Raw genomic sequence first — 23,520 nt, 5'->3', positions numbered from 1 at the left:
GCTGTGGGCTGAAAAGGTGCATTAGAACAGGGGTCTCCAATCTGGCTGAGGAATTCTGGGAGTTGAGGTCCAGAAGTCGTAAAGTGCCCAAGGTTGGAGACCCCTGCATTAGAACAAGGAAAGAAGCATGCCTAAAATTATCTGAACAAAAACAGCCAACATGTATAATCATTTGTCTCTAAATGTTTAACTATTAACATTTCAGAGATTTTTGCAAAATCTGGCAATGTGATTGTTAGAATTACGTAAAAATGTATTTTTAAAAATATATATAGATTAACTTTTTATTATTTGTGCCAATGTGCCGTAATATATAGAACCTGAACAGTTTGTCAGCTCCTGTTACATTATTTCATTACTTAGTGGGCCTCTCTGTAGGGCTATATATTCCCTGCATAAACCAATGAAATGTATAGGAAGAACTTTAAAAAAATGTAAGTTTGAAAATTTAATTGTCACCTAAGAATCTGGTGACTGACAGGGAAAGATGACAAAGGATAGAAAAAACAATTAAGTTATAATAACTTTGCTGGTTGGCCAAGAAACAAGTGATAACGAGGAAATGAATTTTCAAAATAGCTATCAACTGCTTTAAATCAGATGTAAATCCACCAGTTACTCTATGTGTAGCTGTGGTACAGTTGAGAAGCAAAAGTTGATTGTTTTTTGCTTTAACAATATGCTACAAACCTGTTTTCCCCCAAATTTACAATGCTAACTTATTTGTGGCCATAAGTAGAGAGGAAAGATGCTTTTAACAGGAAAGTCTTACGTTTTTACTAATATTTTTGAAACAATTGCTCATTCACCTTGTATAAAGACTGCAGATTTTCAGAGTAGTATTTCTCATATTCTTTCAGTCATTCTCTTACTCTGTTTAGTCCACCCACTTATGCTTTTGGAATTCAATGTAAAATAAAGTTAATTTCCATAATCCAGTATCACTTTGGTGCTTAATTAGAGTATTTTAATGCTAAAGAATGTATTATATTGTCTTCAGTGAGTGAATCACTTGATTGTGATTTGTTCTGATGCTTCGTGTTATATTATGGCCACAGTAGTACTTGCCTTTCTTTCCAGTTTTCCTTAATTGGAAATGGATACACAAGGGAATATTATGTCTTCACCCAGCTTTGAATAATCACACTATGTACTAAAATTCTCAGGGGAAAAACTATTAATGTTGGCTTGAAACTCAGCAGTAATTTCACGCCGTGCAAATGATGCTGTCTAATAATTATAATCTTTTTCATATGGATTTCAGTTCTGGAAAAGATGAATCCTGGTTATGTTCTAGTTGTAAATGCCAAAAGAATACTTGGAAAAATACTGGCATTTATACAAAAAAAATTAAGCATCCAGTTTTAAGGTTAGATACTGGACCTTAAAAACTTAATGCTCAATTAGTCCAAACTTTAAGTTTAGTGAAACATTTAACAAATGCTTAATATATGAAAAGCTTTTTGACATTTAAAAAGAAGAAAAGAAAACTATTCTCTATTGTTATAGTGTAAATCAAACTTACAATATGGGAAGTATCTTTTTTCACATTAAATGAAGTATAATTGATCTTAAGGCAGAAATGATCAAATAGAAGAAGTGGCTGTCTTAAAGTCTCTTTTTCAGATATTGAATAAATCACGCTTAACAGGCATGGGGCATTAAATATATTGGAATTGTATTTGAAAATTTTATCAGTTGTCCATGTTCCATATAGCCTTGTTGTTTTGCTTACAATACATAAGTGCACAGAATTTATGAGGATATGATTTAGAAGTGCTCTGGTACTATGCTAGAATAAAACCACAGGTGGACAGAGTTGAAGGAAAATCAGTGTAGAAAGTTAGCACCTACCCCTCCTAGAAGAATGAAATATTTTAGGAAATATTAAAAAGGCAGAGTATTATATTTTCCTAAAGGAGAAACATGCTCTTGGAATAATAGCCCCAGCAGGACTGGGCCAGCCTATCTACAAGACAAAAGACCTTCAGCTCCAGGATGATGGGATTAAGACATGACCCCTCAGATAGGATTATTTAGCAGCAGAGCTCATTGCATTGCAAAATCGCCTGGGGACATTTCATCACTCTCCAGACTTCAACCAAACTTGATTCAGACAAACATGACCCCACATATTTTTTCCAAAATCAAGGAGAGTGCATGCAGAAGGCTGTCATACCATATTAATACATACATAAAAAATAGAATAACCTTAAGGAAACATTTTTTCCAGAAAAATCCTTTCCGTCCTTGTTTACTGGGACAGGAGTTAAGTGATAACCCCTTTTCCATCATTAGCCTGGCCTGGCGGGGAAAAATAGATTGCTTTCCCAGAGTAGACACCACCGATTCACTGGAAATTTTCAATTATTGTTATATGTAACAAGGTTAGAGATCTAGATGAAAGTTCCAGAGGAGAAGAAAAATAAAAAAAAAATGGGAAAGGGACGAATAACTATTTTGGGGGTGTTTGGTCTTCCTGCAGTCTTAGAATCTGAGATGAGCACACACATCAGAACAAATTACAGGGTTTCCATCTCAGTTCATAAAAACAAAGCATAAACTATCTTTCTGCTAGCTCCACTGATTATAATCTTGCTGTCCAAATCCACTAGAGTCCAGCTCATGGCCAGATTCAGAAAAAAATAAACACTCTTAGTATTTAAGCCATTTTAAATGTAAGAACAAGTTTTAGAGTCTTGGAATCCTTCTGAATTGTGAGTTGCATGTAAGCCGAATATTCTGGGTCAATATATTTCAGAAAATTTCAGCTTAATGCATCCATTCTGAATTGTAGTGGTTTGTAATCACATCATCCACCACAATTGGGAGTAGAATTCCCGCCACCACCAATGTGGTCGTAAAGTGAGTCATCACATGATCGGACACAAATTTACCACTATTTTTACTGTGTTCATGAATCAAATTATATGTTAAGTGAATTGTGTGATTGTTAAGCTTTTCCAATTGGCATTATTTACCAAAAAATCTGCTGGAAAGGGTGTAAATTACGATCATGTGACTGCAGGATGTTGCAATGGGTTGTAAAAGTGAGCCAGTTGCCAAGTATTCAAATTGCAATCACATGTCCATGGGGTGATGCAAGAGTCATCAGTGGAAGAAACAAATTGTCCATCACTTTATCTGAGGCTGGCATAACTTTGAACCATCATTAAATAAACTGTCCCTGTGTACTTGGCCATGATTGTGTATTCTGTGCTGTGTTTCTTTTACACACAAGCTGCCAGCTAAAGGAAACTGGTACCTGGAGGTAAAAGAAGATGGGAAGAGGCAAAGGTGCATGTGGGCAACAGCTCGTTAACAGTTTTAGAACTGCGATTTGAATTTTAAATTGTAAATAGAAGGAAGGTTTTTTAAAAAAAAGTTTGCTGGGCTTGTACATGTATGGGCTTTCTGTCATGTTCTTGCTCTTGATCTGTGCTACAGAAATTCAAACAATCATCTAGATCAGAGGTCTGGAGTTGAAGTCCACAAGTCTTAAAATTGCCAAGTTTGGGGACCCCTGATCTAGATGGCAGCAAAAAGCTCCAGGAAACTAATTCTTTGCTGCCATTTTATCAGTTTTGTTGTACTTTTTTCAATCCCTGATCAAATGTGCTTCTGATATTGAATTTCAAAATGCATTTCAAAATGAAAAGAATGTTATATTGGCTAGTTAGGTGTGTCATATCCAATCTGCACATGGCCTTTTAACTTGCTGAGTTATCAGAATGCATTTAAATGGACATTTGCTGGTTAATAGAGCTTGGTAGTTGCAAATGCAATTGTTGGTTTTTTGTTTTAACTGTTGTGTTGTTGATTCTTTTTATCCAAATGTTAAGCATCACCTACAGTTTGCTTTTTCAGCTGTGCCAGGAGAAAGGACGCAAACACATAAGTCCAGATAAGATATGAAAAAACATTGTTGCTTTTTGTTAGGTTTTTTTTTAATGGCTTCAATTTTTCCCTTTAATTAAAAAAAAAAGAAGATTGTTTTTCCCTTGTGCCCAATTTTGTGTTTTTCTTCATTAGAACAGGGCTAATTTAGTTCTAACATAATGTTTTGAGTGGTGCAGCTTTTTTTATCTTGATCTCAAAACAAAACACATTTCCGATTTTGTGCATGTGCCTAGTTGGAAGTTAAAGCTCATATAGCATATATCATTATATATAGAGAAGTTCATTAAATTCATTTGTTTAGTGTTTTTTTAACCAAGGTACCTAAAAAGAACAGTTTATGGAAAGGATTGAAAGACTATATTTCATTCTAGTAGTGGTAAACATTCATTTAATGCTCTCAGACCTCACATCACAGTGAAGAACTAAAATTAAACAGTTCCTTTCCAAGGTCTACATCATAATTGCATAATAACTCTTTCTGTTTGGGTAGTGACTATATTCAGAAGTAGTTTGACAATAGACAACCTTCCACAGCATGTTTTGAAAATGAAACAGATTTGCCCAAGGCTTGTATTCCTCCTTTAATTCCTCTTTATAAGCTGTAAGAAGTTCCTGATTGCCCATGTTTAGGGAAAGGCAATGCACTCCATTAGGAAGAAGAAGAACAGCAAAACGAGGACACTGGTTCTGTCCCATGTACTAGAAGGACACCACAAAGAAATGTGGCTTCAAGCTGTCAGCTTCTGGGAAAGGCTAGCTGACCTTGGGTGGGTCACGTGGTGGCAGCAGCTTTGCCCCTTTGCTTGCCCTTCAGCCGCAGTTTCAGAATTGTTCAGCAAACCATGAACAAAATATATTTTGAAGTCCTCTGTTGTCCATTTCCTTAGAGAAGGCAGAAAGTATCTTGAACTATTTCTTGGATTCCTTCTCCCCTCTACTTTTGCTTTTCTCTCCTCTCCTATTTATTAAATAAATACCTTATAACTGGAGGAAAGAGCTTCAGGCTTGCTTGCTTGGTTGGTTGCTCTTGTCCTCTCCTTTCCCTGCTTCAACCAATCTTTTAATTCCACTCGCCTTCCAAAAAAGGAAAGCAAAACACGTCTCTTTTTTTCCTCCCCCGCTCCCCACTTGCCTCAACCATGCTGCTTGCCTCTCTTAGTATTGCTTTCTTCGCTCTCTTCTCTGACGGTTTATTAAAAAGTATACAAAAGAATGTTGTAAAGGGGATTACTTAAAATTAAGTTAGCATAGGATCACAGTGTTCGTCTTGGAATTGATTGAATATTGTGTCTCTTCTAGACCAACCCACACACTCAAGTCTGCAGCCAGGCTCTAAATTAGTAATCTTTTTGCATAATGAACAGTTTCTCTCTCTTTGTTTTCCCTTAATGGCTCTAGGACATCCTAAATGGGGAAAACATTTTCGAAGTGGGATACTTTTGTCTTTGACTCCTAGCTCTCCTTTGTTTTTCTTTCATTACCTCTGTTAGAAAAGTGATATAATTCATACTGATGTCAACTTACACTTCCTATATACTTATATATTAATAAACCTGTCTTATGTACCTATGTATGCAGATGTTTGTGAATCAGGATTAATATGCCAGTGGCCCCCAACATATATTTACCTGAAACTCTTGATAGGGTCTTCATGAAGGGAGAATAGAAATTGATTTAAGTACTACTTTTTGGTTGATGATCTCAGAGACTCCCATTTCCCCACCCGAATATGTTTTAAACAGAGGTGGGATGCAAATGTTTTTAACTACCGGTTCTGTGGGCATGGCTAGGTGGGAGTGGCTAGGTGGGAATGGCCATGTGACTGGGTGGGTGTGGCTTCTTTGTGCAGCACCCCCTCCCCCACGCTCCTTTCTTTTCTTTTTCTTTTTTTTTTCCTGGGCCTCAGGGAAGCCTCCTGGGAAGCCATTTCTGCTCCCAGAGGAGATTGCCCAGGAAGGCAAAAAAAAATGGAGCCCGGGTGGGCTGCACAGCACCCCCCTGTGCCCCTTTTTGCCTATTGGGCCTCAGGGAAGCCGCCTGGGTGAAGCAGTAAGACAGCGAGGGGGATCCCAGTACAGCTGATCATTGGAACAGCTGATCGTCAGGAGGAAAAAGAAAAAAGAAATAATGGTTCGGTCAAACCGGTAGCTGTTTTTTTACTACCGGCTCAGCCGAACAGTAGAATTTTTTATTACTGGTTCAGCCAAACTGGTAGAATCCCACCACTTTAAATCCATCTACAGTTAGTGCATGTGTAAAACTATGCATTGTGACTCTACCCTCCTGTCTTTCTAGCACACTCGCTACGAGCTATTCGCCCTTGAGGTTCCACCAAACTTCTCTGTCTCTTAAGTACTTCATTTAAAAGTTACTGTTCAAGCCTTGGCAGCTAATGTCAATTGAAAATACAATTTTCCTAGAGTTTCCTTTAACAGGATTAATTGAAAAGGAATGGAATAAGGTTACAGAAAACTCAGCAATTATATGGTTTTCTCTTCAGAACCCAGCTTATCTTTCAACTTGTGGAAGGCAGAGACTTTTTAGTATTTTTACTAAAGGACACAAAGAGGCTAAATTTATCTCTGGTATTTAGGGAATGTACAGGTGGCCAGGATGTGAATCCCACTCAGACTATGAAGATATTTGCTTAAAAGTATTCCCATCTTTTTTCCCCATTGAATTTCTTCATGCCCTTCCATGGGGTTATGCCCTATAATCTGGGCACCCTGGTCTAGAATATATTACCTATGGTGGCGCAGTGGTTAGAATGCAGTACTGCAGGCTACTTTTGCTGGCTGCTAGCAATTCAGCAGTTCACTGGCTCAAGGTTCACTCAGCCTTCCATCCTTCCGAAGTCAGTAAAATAAGGATTCAGATTGTTGGAGGCAATATACTGACTCTGCAAACTGCTTAGAGAGGGCTGTAAAGCAATGTGAAGTGGTATATACGTCTTAAGTGCTATTGCTATGTTAATATCCTTTAAATCCTGTATATACAGTGGAACCTCGGGTCGCGAACGCTCCTGTTCACGACTAAATCAGATTCCAACCAAAAAATCCGGTCACAATTCAAAAATCAGGTAGCGAACAAACCCGGCCGCGGCAGATTCCCTTGCCGCAGCGATTTCCACTTCCACGCATGTGCAGTCCATCCATGCATGGCTGTGACTGTAATCCTGGAACGGATTACAGTCATGACCCGAGGTTCCACTGTACATATTGAAAATACACTAATTAAAATTAGGAGGACATTTTAAGGCAAAATGGATTATATTCATTTTCACAAGTGATTTTGCAGGTATAAATGTATCAAGTGATAAAATAAAATGGGAAAGAATCAAAATATGCCTAAACCCAGAGGTTAGCTCACTTTTCTTCGATGTAATATTCATCAGAGAGGTTTTGATAAATAGAACGCATTAGATTAGGAAGGCTGGGATATACTGTGGTTTATAACAAATGTTTGTTTGATTCTACCTCAGTGGGCAGGGTATGTGACTTATAGTCCTCTATGAAGATGAGCCAGTCAGTGCAGCTATTGTTCCTTTTCTGGTGTTCTGAAGTTGATTTTTTATTTAGACCAACACTGCATATTTTAAGAATACTATGCACCTTGACCATGGGAATATGGTTGCTTACTTTTCATCAGGCAGTGAAAGATCTTGGGCTGACCCTGCAATTCTCAGTTTTTCACAACATATATTTCTATGACCGAGAGACTTAGAAAGTTTGAGAAAGACTTTCGCTTTAGTTACCTATTACAGAATGAGCATGACATAGTTTATCTCATTTAATTTGGGACCCAACATCTTCCTGGTGTCATAAAGGTGATAATAGACGCCTAAATTGTTGGTCAAGAAACTGAGAGTACAAAAAGGATTCTGTCATCTTTGTCAGCCAAGAACATTGTTGATAGTAGAGAAGGATCAAGCAAGAGCATTTGAAGATCAAAAGTCATGGGAAAGATTGAAAAGATTGCAGGATAACAGAATACCAAGAATATTTTTAGAGAGTACTGTAGTTTCTAAGCCTAACCGTTTTGTAGTAAATTCCAATCCTTGATACTCTGCAAACCATTTGAAAACTTACAGACTTCAGTGTAAAGTTGATTGATGATTTTTGGCATACTAGAATGTCTCAAATTGATAGCCAAGTCAAAAGCTATGAATTTTATTTAGAGTGAAATCAGCAGCTATATATAGTAAGTTATATAATCAAAAGAAGGGTAATATGTATTTTTTCCTAGTTAAAAAGACATGGCAATATTACTTTTTAAATCTCAGTTATCATATTTTCATAGGAATAATCTATGCTCTAATTTTCAAACTCATTTTTTTCTGTGCCTAGTAGATTTTGTATATTGTTGTGTGATCTTGGCAACATATTAAAGGAGTTGGTTTATAAAGGGGTTGGAGACAGAAGGGGAGATTCAAAATTGTTCCTTGCAGTTTGTTTATCTAGTACATAATGGGAGAATAAAGGGACTTGAATACTACAGAAAATGTGCAGCACAGGAAAATGTGTATAGTGATTCTGACTTGCTGTAAACCCAAATTAAGGCATTTACACTGTTACCTGCAGTGATATTAATTGCAAATGCAATTGACAAGCTGCCTTTGCCTCAAACTTCCTTATCTCCCCTTAAGAACTGTTGGGAAATCACAACATATCTAGGCATCCTGGCCTTTAATTACAGTGCCTAGGATTTGGGCAGGGCTGTTCTTAGATCTAAAAAGGGCACCTAAAAGGTCTTATGTGCATATCAGTCATCTTCCTCCCCCCACACACACATTTTAAAGTCAAACAACCTTTGGAAATGGTTAGTCTGAGTGGAGGAGAAGCAATTTATTAAAGGAATGTTTAATCCTTTTCCTATGGCAAATTTACAGCTTAAATTCATCTCTTTCAGCCTTCTTTTTCCTTGGGCAGAAAAAGGAAGGGAACCCACCCTACTTACTAGTCTATAAATAAAGAAGCTGGGCTGGGGAATGGAAAACAGGTTTCCATGTGTATGTGAACTTTCAAAGCGAGGAAACCTGGTTTAAAAAAAAAGAAAAAGCATACAAAAAATGCTTCCCCATCTCCAAAAGGGTTTTTTAAAATCAAATATATCTGAGTTTTGGAAGCTTTTTCTGTAGAAATCAATTTAGTTAATGCAGCAGTGAAGAAAAATATTCAGAGTTCTTTAAAAATACTTTATTGCTCCCTGGGGAAATTTAAATCTATTATATACTCAGTTTCCCAGTGGATTGTTAGAACAGGTGATGTTATAAGCTAACTGTTGTGGAAATCTGGAGGGGGAGGAAATGACCTATTCAGGCATAGCTGTTGATATACGGTTTTTTAACGTTTTGTACATACAGCTGCTCGGATGCTTAGTTATATGTGGGCTGGTTCAGATTAAATATAATAGACCCAAGGTCTAGATCATTGCTCCCCTCCTACCTGGTGCACCTGTTCATTGTCTTAGGTCCACAAATATGTGGGTGTATCAATTTAAAGCCCACAAAAATAAATGCTTTCATACTGAATAGCCTGAAAGAGAATCTAAAAAATAACCACCTGACCCACAATTAAGTAGTTTGGTTGATTCTTGTGCAGGCTTTCTTCAAGCATTGTGTCCATGCATGGATTTTAGTGGTTTCAAAGGCAGGATGGGCAATTGGTTTGATTGGAAACGGTGATCCTATTTTCTGTCCCAACCCATGTTAGAGCAGGAGTTTTAGAAAAGTGTGTTAAGTATATGCCCAATGTTTTTGTGATCTCAGGTGAAACCCCCTCCCCAAAAAGATGGGGAAAATTCATTTATCTTTGTTACTTTGTATAGTGCCACCAAGTGCAGAGTTTGAACATCTTTTTTGCCTTCTATCTCTCAGGTATGTGGAAAATGTTGTCGTGTATTTCTTCTCCCAGTCAAATATACCCAGTTTGTTCAGCTTCTACTCCTGAGACCTGTTTTCTAGATCATTGACCACCGTTGTTACTCTCCTATGAACCTGTTCTTGTGCTTCTATATCCTCCTTAAAGTGCAGTGCTGAATTCAAAACTGAAGGGAGGAGGTCACAGGAGGAAAAGAGCTCTTTTTGAAAACAGATGTTGTGGTTTGATTGAGACTGATAAAAGGGAGATTGGGTTAGGTGCAAAGCCTTATTAATTTACAGTTCAGGGAAGTAGATTTGAGAAGTTGCGTAGGAACCACAAGGAGAAATGTCAACAAAATACTGAAATGGAGAAGAATACCGTAATGTGTTGGCAGAAGTTTGTGAAGGGACTGTTCCTAATCTCTTGGAAGGATATTGCTGTGGGGGGAATTATTTGGATTGGAGCAGCACCTACATACATCATTCTGTATTGTACTTAATTATTTTTGTTTTCTAAACAAATGAACTCTCTGGAGCTATTGTGTACATTTTAAAAATTTTGGACAGTACTTTCAGGGCATAAACTTTATCTCTTCATTTCATTTACTTCATGAACTTTGATAGCATAATGTTATTTCCTCAATCATCATGGACCAATGGCGGTCTACAGACGGGGTTGGGGACCCTTGACATAGTGGATGATTGATTACTGAACAAAGTCAAATATTTATGTGGGAATTAATGAATGTAACAGAATATTTAAAATATAGGAATAAATATAATGGTAATTGGAAACGTTTTCAATTTCTCTGGCTATTGAATAATTTTTCTAGAGAAACATGCTTGATACTACTTTATAGCTCCTTGATGCAATATCGGATTCAATTTTATTAACCTGGGCCTTTAAATGTTTTAATTTTAAAATATAAAAAGTTTGGATTTTGCCTGATATGTTTTTTTTTAATCATACTGTTGGACAGTTTCATATTTTGTTGCTTGTGATTAGATTTTATTTTACAAAGTGCCCAAAGATTTATCAGCAGCATCATTTAATCGGTGGCCATATCACTCTTGAATCAGTCATCCTGATCGGAAGCAGTATTGGACATTGGCAGGAACCAGCCAGTAGTCTTATAAGTGCTTGTAAACAACAATTTCCTTATAACAGAAATTGCCTCGGTGATGTCATTCATTATACAGTCCCAGAAGAGGAACTGAAGCATCTGAAAATGATGCTGTCTTATGTTTAATTCTGTACTCTTTCTTGTCCTCTTCTGTCCTGTCCTGTGCTGAGAGTAAACTCACAAAGGAGAGGGAATCTTCTGTACTGATTGTCCAGAACTGGAGGCTACACAAATATCTTGGAGGTCAAATTTTCTACAAGAAAGCCAAGGAAGGATTTATTGAGGGAGAGAAGAGGAATACAGTGCTTCCACCCTCTAGTTTTTCTTCAAAAAAGGGGCCTCTTTTGTAAGGATTTGGATGAAAAATAAATATTTTGCTGCTTAATGAGGAAAGCTCCATGCTGTATCCCCAGCAGCCGTTGACAAAAGCACTGAGATTGTGTTTACCCTTCATTTGGCTGCATTGTTTCTCTGCTAGGCTGATGTAGCAAGCATAGTACAAATGCCACCATGTATGAGAAGAAGGTATGCTAAGCTTCAGGCAAGTCGTAAATGTGATAGTAGAAAACACATAATTAATGCTTCTTACTTTATTTCTTGTATGGGGTTTCCTGTATTCATGCACTTGAGAGATCTGGAGAAAATTTTCATCTCCCTTTCCAACACTGGACATTGAATAATTTCTTTTAATGGGAAGATCTGAGTGCCTGGGCATAAACAGAATCGGGTACCTAGAACAGGCGAACCAGGAGCTCTTTTGAAAAGGTTACATATATGGATGTGTGTGTGTGTATACTGTACGTATATTTGTATATAAGAAATAAGTGAGTATATTTCTGAACTATTTAATGTACTGGCAAAATTTTTGTAAAACAATAAAGGAGACTGGCATAATAGTAAACACCACATCACAGCAAAGAAGTGGAGAAGGGAACAAGATCTAAATTTGATAGCCTGGAACCTTTGCTCGGGAAGTTCTGAATTCTGTAATGTAATAATTCAAATTTGAGGACTCTGCCTCTACCATTGCTATTATAGTAGTATACAACTAGTGCTTCCTAAATGAAAAGCCTTGAAAAAAATAAAGCTCCACACATATTACATAAAAATTCAAATATTCCTGTTTAAAGGGTTATTTTCCATTTTAAAAAATAACCAAGTAGAGCTGCTGTATTCAATAGACTTCCTACTATATATTTTTGTATCAGACAGCAGTCTTAATGATGAAATAAGAATTGTAAAGGATTTTTCTTCAAGTCTTGTCTATACATATATTAAAAAGTGTTGATAAGGTCTAGACACCGCACATCAAGCCCATCCATTCTTAACAGCTGCTTAGTGCTACTGCCAGTTTCCTCAGTAGAATGACTTACCTAAAGCTGGGGAGTTGAAGCCTCTGTTTCACAGGATTAACCTCGCTTAAGTATTTTGTGGGGATATTTAAACAGAATACCTAATTTACCATCAGAGAGATTTGAGAGTATAAAATGCACCTCTGCTTCCTGTCCCATTTCTTCATTCTCTACCTAACTACCTATCTAATTTAAGTCTTCTGTAGCAAACAAAGCACTCTGCTCAGTAAATCAAGGAGGAAGAGAGGTGTTTGTTTACCATAGGGTTTGTTTGATCTTGACACAAGTATTTTTGTTGTTGTTGCTTAATGGTCATATTGGTAGATTGCTTGCATCTTTGGAGGCTTCTACAAAATACTTAGTTTTTCAAAGGCATTGTGCTGAAAAGACCAAAATGATATTCTTGTGGGATTTATTGTTTCAGATGAGGATAGTTATTTGATATTAGTTATTTTTATTTCTGATATGATCTACTTTGAAATGATTAAGGGAGTTCTGCTGAAAGAATTTTAATTGTTATAGTGCATTGTGCTGCTAGGTCTTCAAAAAACATAGAAAAATATTTTAGTATGCTGCTTAGTTTAATCCAGCTGAGACAACTGGAACTATCTTATTTTAGGAATGCCTAATAAGACCAGTATGGAAGGTTTTAATACTATAAGGCAAAATCAGCATTAATATCTTTGGGCCTGGCATGTGGAATTTTTGGAATGGACCTTAGTCTGTCCTGAAGAATGTTGGGAATGATGGTGATTAGAAATGGAAGGAGGTATATCCATATTCATCAGCAGGCTTGGTCCGGCTCCAGGAAAACTGGCCAATTCTGGATTCTATTTATGAAGCGTGTAACTGCTATTAATGAGATGGTTATTGGGGGATGGGAATCACAGGGATGAAAATGAAATGAAGAACTGAATAATTTCTCATTCAAAAGGATCTTCTGTTCATGAGAGGATGCAGACACTGTATACTGAATGAGCAAATGTGGCACTCAATTCAACTGTGTTTATCAATTAGAGCAGGGGACTTGTTTTCCTTTTTTTCCAGAGGAATTTAATTAAATAATTAATTTCACAAAATTGTTTACATATACGGATGATTACTGTTTAGGAATTTAGGAATGTACCTAAATTTAAGCAAAGTATGGATCTTGTCCATTAATTTTGGAACTAGATTGATTTTCAGTTAAATAATCAAAGCTGAAGTTTTTGCTCTGTAAATTGGATTGTGGGTTTTTTCCCCTCTCCTTGTGTTCATAATATGAAAGTGTATGTGCCTGCAGGAAAAGCAAGCTTTAAGGCTTTTCTGGTTTCTGTTTTTTATGCAGATCTTACCAGATGTTATCTGTTGACCCTTGAGACTTGATTTCTCATTTTTCATTAGTCCATTTGTGCTTTTTATTTCTTTTTGCCATTGCTATTATTGTCTTTGTTTTTAAAGAATGTCTGTTGTTCTCTTTAGAAAAAAAGTTAACTAATGCAGAAATTTAATGAAGAAATACTTTTGAAATTAAAAAGTGTGATTGTGCGTATTTAAGTCCGAGTGGCATTTAAGAGTTATTGGTTTATTTATAGTGCGGTTTCTTTTTCTTTAAGTCTGGTAAAAAGCAGTTTTAGCTGAACAAGTAGGGTACAGTGTTTTTCTGGAATGTCTGGCATTTGAAGGAGAGATGTGCTCTGAACTAGTTAAAGTAGCCAAAATGTTTTACACAAATTCAGACCATTAAAAATTAACATACTTTAGTGTGATGGGAAGAACTGAGAATGCCCTCAAGGAGAGGGAGAACTGTCTGAGACAAAAAAAAAACACCAGTTGGAATTACTGTCAGCACCAGGAAAAGGGCATTGCTTAGAAGAGACGGTTAGGATTGTGGTGTCACTTAAACAAACGGAGGAAGCAGGCCTGCGTGTTTATGAGGCAAATTTCAAACCAGCTCATCCCTTTTCAGTCTGGCAAGAACTTCTGTAACATTAGCTAAAGTGAACGTCTGCAAGAGGCACCAGGCTAGAAAGCAGGAGAAAGTGAATTCCAGTCTCGCCTTAGGCATGAAAGCTAGCTGGGTGACTTTGGGCTAGTAAAACTCATCTTATAGGGTGCTTGTTGTGAAGAAAATAGGAAGAGGAAGGTGTGTTGGATATGTTTCCACCTTGAGTTATTTGTAAAAATAGTAAAGGCAGGATGCAAATACATAAAATAAGAAGTACCTCATATGACTGTTTTCATTTACTGCACTCTGTTTCAGAGAAGGATATTATCTGTTGAGTCTTTCTGATGATGATTGGGTTGTCTTTACGTTTGTATTTGTTAACATGTTCATGGCTAGAAAGGGTACATTTTGATAAGGCTGATACCAGCAAGTTAGTTTATGTTAGTTTTTATGTTCTCTTTTAAACTTTTATTAAAAATGATTGTGTGTATTAGTATTTATATAGTGTGTATGAATATTTTGAGGTACAGATCAGTTTAGAACTAATCTGATTTCATACTTCAGTTGATGAATCAATTTTTTAAAAAAAGTGTTACCACATGTACAAACGTTTTTCCAAATTGTCAAATTGCAATCAAGCCACCTGCCACAGAGGTACATTTTATGATTTCTAAACTGTAAAACACATGTTCCAAAATGCATTCTCTTTCTATTAAAAAAGTAATTAAAAGATTCTTATATACTGACAGTTATTTTTCCTCCCCTTTTTCCTTCTTGTATTTTATTTCTCTATGTAGATTTTACATAAAAATGGACAGATATCCAGCATTAGTGAAATTACCAAAGAGCATGTGGAGCTCAGCCACGAACCAGAAGTGCTGAAAGAACAGCAGGCAGTTCTTACATTAGAAGGTAAGGAAATGTTTATGGCTACAGGAAAGATTCCTTGGAATTCTGGAAAAGATCAAAGGAAGTTGGAAGTTCTGATTTTTTTTTAAACAGAAATGGGAGAATATATGCAGATACAGTCCCTTTTGTTCTCCCAAAATATTATGCACTAAAATTGATATTCTGAAATCTCAGTATAATTCAGATATACAGTTGTAATATTGATGTGCAGTGGTTGTTTACAGGGGTATGTAAATAGTACAGTGAATTCTATTGCAGTGAACAGAAGCATTTGCATACCTGAGGCTATCCAGTTCTTTCTGTAGCCCATTTAAGTTACTCACATGCTAGAACATGAATAATCTCCATAACACATAGATGAAGAGGTTTTTAAGTTACAGGAACCTTGACTACATATATGCTTAGTGCAATGAGGATGAAAGGAACAAAGCTTTCTTCAATATTTAGAAATATTGCATTATAGAACATTAGCTGTGATGCATTGTTGCTATTGCCCATATAGAATATAGTTGAATCCTCAAAAAACTACTGTCAGCTATTTGGAATAATCTGGGCTAGTGAGCCCCTGCTGTAACCTTCCTATTGACGTTAAATTAAATTACAAATAGAACAGCACTGATTCCAAAGTAATGGAGATTAGTTTTGATAGTTCCCACTGTTGAAATGTTTGAAGGGTGAGCAGGAGACGAATCATGTAGAGAAGGTCTGTCTATGTGCTCATTAAGAGTTTACACTACCTTGATGACACATAATCAAAAAAGAGAACTGGTATTTGCCTGAAAGCTTGATTTTAGACCACACTCTTATTTTGTGCTATCTAGTTGAAAACTATATTTTTAGACTAGGATCTGTGCTATTTGTGGCTTTATTGAGTTCAGGTCAGTGGTAGGATTCAAATTTTTTAGTACCGGTTCTGTGGGCGTGGCTTGGTGGGCATGGCCATGTGACTAGGTGGGCATCCTTTTTTTTTTTTTTTTGCTTTTTTGCAGCCACCCCCACCTGGTTTTTTTGGGGGCATTCTGGGCCTCAGAGCCTCTGGGGGGGCATTTTTGCTCCCAGAAGGCTCCTCTGGGGCTTAGGAAGAAAAAAAACAGAGCATGGGAGGGGCACACAGCACCCCTCCATGCTCCATTTTGGGGGTCCTCCTGGCCTCAGAAGAGCCTCTGGGGGGTGCTTTTGCTCCCAGAAGACTCCTCTGGGGGTTCACTGAGTCCCTCCCTCCATTTTTTGCTTTCCTGGGCCTCAGCAAGGGGAATCCTGGCACAGCTGATCGTATGAACAGCTGATTGTTGGAAGGGGAAAAAAAGAAAAATACCTTAACGGGTGAGAGGCGGGCGGGGTGAGTGAGCATCGGGTGGGGCAAGCAAGCCAGCGGCGACCGAGCAACCAGGTTGGGGGCATGGCCAGCCAGAACTTACTACCGGTTCGGCGACCCGTGCCAAATCCTTGCTACCGATTCACCCGATGTGGTGCAAACCGGCTGAATACCACCACTGGTTCAGATTCACTTCATAGATGTGTTCCAAGGTAGTTGCATCTCTTTTTTTTTTTTTCAAACTGGCAAGGTACTCAAATCAGATAACACTTCCTAAATTCAAAAGATCCCTAATTCTGGCATGTTAGTGAAAACACAGGAAGGCATGAACTATATTTCTTACTTATTGCATTTCCGTAGTTACATAGTAAAACATTGATCATCTTTCCACAGTTCATCATAACTGATAAAATAGTAATATTCAAAAATTAAATAATAAATGATTGTTAAAAAAAACTATTCCCCAATCCCAGGATATAGAGGTAAGTATATGTTGAGGATCAACATCAAAACTGTCCACTGAGACCTAGAAATGATCCTGGGAAAAAGTCAAATAAAAGCTTACTTGAAAGTTAGATTCCATTTACAAGGTAGAATTATCTCTAGAGAATTTTGATTGGCAGCAACCAAGGTCTAGATACCGGACGTTTTGGCTTTAAAAATAATCAATATCAAGCAGTCTGTGCTGAGACAATACCTGTGAATTGGCCTCTGATCTTGTTGCCAGACTCCTCTTAGCTCTTTGATGTTTGATCCCTGGACAATTTCCAGAATCTGTTTTGGACTCTGACTTAATTGCTCTTGGCTGTTTTTTATGGTGTTTTATGGCTTGTCTCCCAACTTTATCTTCAACAGTTTATTGAGTTTTTCAGTTCTGTTGTCTTTGGGGAGAAAAAACATGTTTCTGAAGTAATCTCTGACAGTTTTATTGTTATAAAAGATATAATGAATTCCTGATCATACTGGGCAAGGTGACATTACCATGAAAATTAAGTTTTGTGGTAGGTTAATTTCAGTTATTCAACTGAAATTGAAATAAATTTCTGGGAACACAGTCAGATGCTTATATACTACCATAATAGATATACTATTTTCAAGTATCCAATCCAATATAGTGGATAAAAAGAACGTTCAAGGTGACATTCAGTAATTGCAACCCTGTGCTCACTGATGATATTCCAGTTATTATGAAGTAGGATTTCCCAAATTGCCTCTTTCTTTGTGACTTTAAACTATAGCCCCCTAAGCCCCAAAATAACCGTATAATTAATAAGCAATATAATTTATTAACTGACTTTTGAGACTAATGGCATAAAGGTAATAGAATAATAAGACAACAACTTGTGACAAATACTAATGTACATAGCAAACAAATACAGTAAGTAATAGTTTATGAGAATAAATTTACTACACTATTCAAGACCAAGTGTTCAGAGAACATAACTTCTAATTAATTGCGAGAAAGATGAGGCAGGAAGTCAGAGAACAGTAAGGGAGATGGGGAAAATTTCAAGAAATGTTTCATTCTGCGGTGTTCAACCATAGCAGATGGCAGGAGAAACAGAGAGTCACATGTCACAACCAAGAAAGGCAAAATTACTGAGGTTTCCTGATACAACTAGCGAATTAGGAAAAAAATTGAGAAAAGTACATTCTGTACCACTTACACTCTCTCACACATACACTAAGGGATGACACCTACTGCTATTAGGATTGTAGTAATTAGTAGTCCCACAGCAACCAACAGATTGTTGAAAGATTCCTATTTTTCTTTAGCTGAGGACCTTTCCCAAGCTAGATGTGCCTGCTAGTTTCCTTCTAGTATACTCTATAAGGGTACCAATTTCACAGTAATGTAGAAGAAAATTGTTCCCTGCAGGACAGACCATAGTTTATAAGATTAAATTTGCAAATTGAGCCAAATTTGAGATATACATTTGAGATGAGGAGCAAATCATGTAAACTATATACCAAGTGAGTGTGAGTTGAACCACCTCTGTTTCTTCCTGCAAGTTATTAATAATATGCATTAACTTGAATTATTAAGGTCAAAACAATAATGGGAGTATTTTTATATTACAATGCCATGTTTTATTATCATTACATGCCTTAAGTACTCAGTGTAGAAAACCAGAATTGAAACTTAGGTGATAGATTACCTAACATTTGTTTTTAAATATCAAATCACATGTTTAATGGTTTCACATACCATGCAAATCTTTTTTTAAAGTAGGCCCTTTAAGCCAGTGATCCCCAACCTTTTTTATGCCGCGGCCCGGTACCGGCATCAGCTAGGCGCCACGGGCGGTACCAGCATCAGCTGGGCGCCGTAATCTTTTTGATGAAAAAGTGCTTCCGGTGACCTCACGGGCACTTTTCATCAAAAGATGGCGGCGCCAAGCGCTCGGTGAGCTTTTCCGGGTAGAAATGGCTTTCTGCAGAAAAGCTCACGAAGCATAGCGCCGCCATCTTTTTATGAAAAAGTGCTTCCGGTGAGCTTTCTACCGGAAAAGCTCACCGGAAGCACTTTTCATATAAAAGATGGCGGCGCCAGCAACCAGCGACCCGGTAGGACTTGTTCCGCGGACGGTGCAGTCCGCGGACCGGTGGTGGGGACCCCTGCTTTAAGCCATTCGTTTTTGGGATGCGTTGGTATATTTCCAGTTCAATTAAGTAAAATGTTTGCAATATGCACCTCTAGTGGTTGGCAACTTTCTAATAAAAAAACAGGCATAGCTAGGTAGCTGAATCATAGCAATACAAGAAGCCTCTTCTCTAGCATTGTTGTGTAGTGGTTAAAAAGTGCCATCTCATTTATTTTGAAATAAGGAAGTCATCTGTTTTACCACTGGTGTTTGTGGTAATATGCTTTCCATCACATCTTTGATTTGCTACTTGGAAGAAAAGATTAAAGGTATTTTTTCTGGAGAGTCTCAGGACACAAGAAGAATGTATGTCTTCTCTGTATGCATTTGACTTCAGGGGGGGCTATGTCAGTAGTTTTTAACCCTCGTTCTAAGGATATCAGTATCACCATTATTTGCCTATTCAAACTCTGGTTTATTTGCACCAAGAAGCAACTCACCAAAAGGAGTACAGTGGGGAGATGGAATAGCAGTAACAATAGCACTTGCTCTGTAGTGCTTAACAGCGCTCTCTAAGCAATTTACAGAGTTAGCATATTGCACCAACAATCCGTGTCCTCATTTTACCAACCTTAGAAGGATGGAAGACTGAATCAACCTTGAGCTGATCAGGATTGAACTCCTGGCAGTGGAATGCAGAGTTAGCCTGCAATACTGCATTCTAATCGCTGTGCCACCATGGCTCACAGGAATAGGAGTGTAAGCAATTCCAACCCCCCCCCGCCCGCTTCCCTCAATGAAACATTCATTCGAATCCTTCCAATTTACTGTACTAACCCAACTCTCCTAATTCATAACTTTCATGCCAGTGGTGGCTGAATGAAACAAGCCCTCTCACGATCTTGTCTGAAAGACATAAAGAGTTTTCTAATACAGGGTCAGTGTAAATTAGACTAAGTGAGGCATGAAATTTGCCTCCAGATGTATACTAAGGGTGACAAATTAATTTAAAATTATCTCAGTAGTGAGATAAGTAAAATAATTGTATTTGGACATTTCCTTAGTATTGCAAACATGCTCATGAATTCCAAAGATTGCCTACCCCAAATATAACTGCCTGTCAACTATTGTAATTTAAATGAGGAAGATTAGTTTATTACAGAAAGTGCCGCAAAGTATATTTTAGAGTACTTTGTGGATCAAGCTAATATAAAATCTGTTTTAAAATGTAGATATAGTATATTAATAGTCAAATAAGAATACTGTAAAATAATACTTTACTTCTTCAAATTACAAATTACTTTAGTAAAATGATTTAAAATAACAGTATACTTTAAATCACATTTTTTGTCTAGTAAATAGTAAATATGTTTTACTATAGCTCTCATTATCTTCAGCCCAACATGGAGGATACCAAATTTGAAAGTAATTGACTTCAGTATAATTTCAAGAATACAGTTGCTAAAAGAAATAATAAAATTGAGAAAATTTAAAAGAGAGGAGAAGTTATATAGAAAATTGAAAATGTTAACAAGATATGGAATGGTATATAAAATGAATATGAATTTGAATTTGTGTCTGTATCAAGAGTTTTAACCCGGGACTAAGCAACTTTCAGAAAAGAGATTTTTTTATGCTTTTATGTTTGTGTTTCTGTGTATTTATGTTTTGTATGTCTTTAAAAATTAATAAAATTTGTTCAAAAAAAGAAGAAAGAAATAATCTGTTGATGTGATGTCCTTAGAGTGTGTGTGTGCATGTGTGTGCTTACGTGTATAGAGACATGCGCTGTATGTAAGAGACAAAGACAGATTTCAATTCAATTGAATTGAATGAGCTTGCATGCCAAGTAAGAGAATACAAAATACCTTCAGTGATCACTTTAAACTTTACTGCATTTTAAATTTTACGTGAATCAGAAATTATCCTTTGATCAAAACATCAAAGTGTTAATACTTATGCTTTCATGTATATGTAGAAATAAATTCCATTAAAATGAATGCTTAGTATTCACATATGATTGTGTACACATAGTGATTTTTTCCCTGCTTTGAAATCAGGGATTTTATATAGTGCTGCTTTCAGAGGAAGCCAAGAGCATCTTAGATTACACAGTGTGTTGATTTACATTTGCCTATGTATTTTATGTCTACATTCATTGGGAAATGTCAGAAAAGAAATACAATGCTAATAATCTTCCAAATTTTTGAGCGTTACATATTTTTTTCAGTTTATAAAAAGGTTTACTATTGAATTTTCTTGTAATTTATTTGTTCATCCTAGCATTTAATTTACCCCAAGATTTACATGGACTATTATCTTTCATTCATTCTCGATTCTTTTACTAATATTAAAGCAAACTATGATTGCAGCAATGTAAGAACCAAGGAGGGAATTTACACATAAGGAAGAATAATATAAAAGTCTGCAATAAGTATCCACTTTCCCTAGTTATGGTTATGGGATTATCAGGACCAATCCCAGACTAGGTTATTTAGTATTTAGTTGCTTGCTAGAATTTAATACAGCAGATTATAGTTTGAAAATGGTAGTGCAGGTTCTTTCTGTAACTTACCAGAACAATTTCAGCTCTGAGCAAGTGTAATTTAAATGGCTTGGGGATCATTTTATATGCTTGTATGTTTGTGTAAACCGGGAATCTGAGCTGACTTTGCAGAAGAGTATAAAACGTGAAATATATGCACATGAACTTAGGGAATGTTCTTTTTGGTATTCTCTTCTTTTTCTAATTGTTACAGCTTTTGAGATACACTTCAGGTATTTCAATAAATCCATATGCAAGTGAAATCCTTGCATATACCCTGGAAATAGGCACTGTATAGCAAATACTAAGATTAAATAAGACCCTGCCCTAACTTTAACACAGACATGGGTAACAGACAGAAGGAAAGAAAAGGTCATCTTAAGTATGTGGCTGTTCTGTAGGGATAACTGAAGGGAGACCTCTTTTAATATTAATTTCACTGTATCTAATTCTCAGTACTGATCTAATTGGAATAGAATTGGCAATCTTCAAGAATTTACATTTCATATATATAAAGAACTGACATTAGTAGAAATCAGAAATCTTTTACTTAAAGGTTTCAAAGTACATCTTTTGTCTTTTATATATTTGTATTGATTGGTAAGATAATTGTATCTCACAGCCCTCTCTGTAAAAGAAAATCAGCTTACATTTAAAGGAGTTAAGAAATAGATCAAGCCAAATTCTTTTTAAATCTGCCCAGTTGAATGCAGCTGCATGGAATCTAGAAACAGTGGATAATTTTCTTTCCACATAAAATGTGATGCAATATTAGATAGAATCACTTTGTGAATTGTTCCTGGTTTCTTAAACCACTGTCAAGTGTAAAGCAAATATTTAAAGCGGTGGCCAGCTCTCACTTACAGTTAAGCAAACACTGATCATCAGGGAATTAAATATGAAACAGAAAGCACATTTTGGCCTTAGATGTTTAAATATTAAATAAGCTTCAGTTTTATTTTAAAAATGCTTGGAGGGTTTGAGTGGATAGAAGGTTTTGGAATATGGAACACTGGGTGTGTGTATGACATGTATCTGATGGATACAGAATGCAGAGAATTCATGGAGAAAATCCAGGGCAATGCAACAAATCCTTGGAGGGAAAAAGTCAACCAACTCCAGATGTTGATATGGTTGACTGCAAACGCAAGAGGGGGATTTCAATTTCGCTGTTTCAGCCTGGGAATTTAGTTCTTTCTTCCAGTCACAGGAAATAGAATGCCTTCTTGTATTAAGAGAAGCATAAAGTGGAAGATTACAGAAAAAAAAACCTCAGCTTCTTCTGATTGCCACAAGCAAAATATATGAGTTAACACCTTTAAATACTATGTTGGTAAATAATGTGATACTTATTTTACACTGGAAAAAAGTTTTATCTCAATAATGAAGAGGAAATATGATTATAACATTTATAACTTGATTAAATTATGGTATAGGCTGCAGATCTTTTCTAGTAAAATATTCGCCCAGGGAAATAAGAACACAAAACTTGTTGGGCCCTAAAAGTATATACTGAATGAGAGAAACTGCAGAGAACCAACTAGCATCAACTAGATGACTACAACTTAGATTTTATTTCATATTTAATATGATTTTAAATCTCTGTGGTAGAATGCCGAAAATTGACTTTCTTGTATTTTAAAATTATTATTTTTCTTGATAAAGCTTGGGAACTTGAAAGGCAGTTATAAAATAGGTACAAGGAGGATATTGATGGTTAGTTTATTATATGATGGAGTTGGCAGAGGATTGTGCATCTGATATATGCAGATTTTAAATTCTTAATGTTCTAATCATACTGTTGCTGCAGCTCCTTTTTTAAAATTTCCTAAAATGCCTAAAAATGCCTCTGGTCTCAATAGGTGCTCCATACCCCCAGATGTCTAGAAAACAAGAAAATAATAAACTGGTGAGCTTGTATTTGGAGTTTGTTTTCTGTGCATGTGTATGTTTTATCTGGGGACGGTTGAAGTAGGCATGGTAGCTGTTAGGTATAACATTGA

At 36.5% G+C, this 23,520-nt stretch overlaps 1 protein-coding gene across 2 annotated transcripts in view; it reads left to right on the top strand.

Moving 5' to 3' along the window:
- Positions 1-23,520, top strand: part of AKAP12 (A-kinase anchoring protein 12) — a 55,782-nt gene that overhangs the window by 10,738 nt on the left and 21,524 nt on the right. For both annotated transcript variants that reach the window (XM_087970107.1, XM_087970098.1), the window contains exon 2: positions 14,961-15,075. In XM_087970107.1, the coding sequence (XP_087826233.1) occupies positions 14,961-15,075 (115 nt within the window). The remainder of the gene's footprint in view (positions 1-14,960; positions 15,076-23,520) is intronic.

This window comes from Notechis scutatus, chromosome 1, assembly GCF_049901735.1.
Source record: "Notechis scutatus isolate UNSWTSFEM ecotype Mainland chromosome 1, rNotScu1.2, whole genome shotgun sequence".
NCBI lineage: Eukaryota > Metazoa > Chordata > Lepidosauria > Squamata > Elapidae > Notechis > Notechis scutatus.
This window is presented reverse-complemented; position numbering and strand designations above follow the sequence as displayed.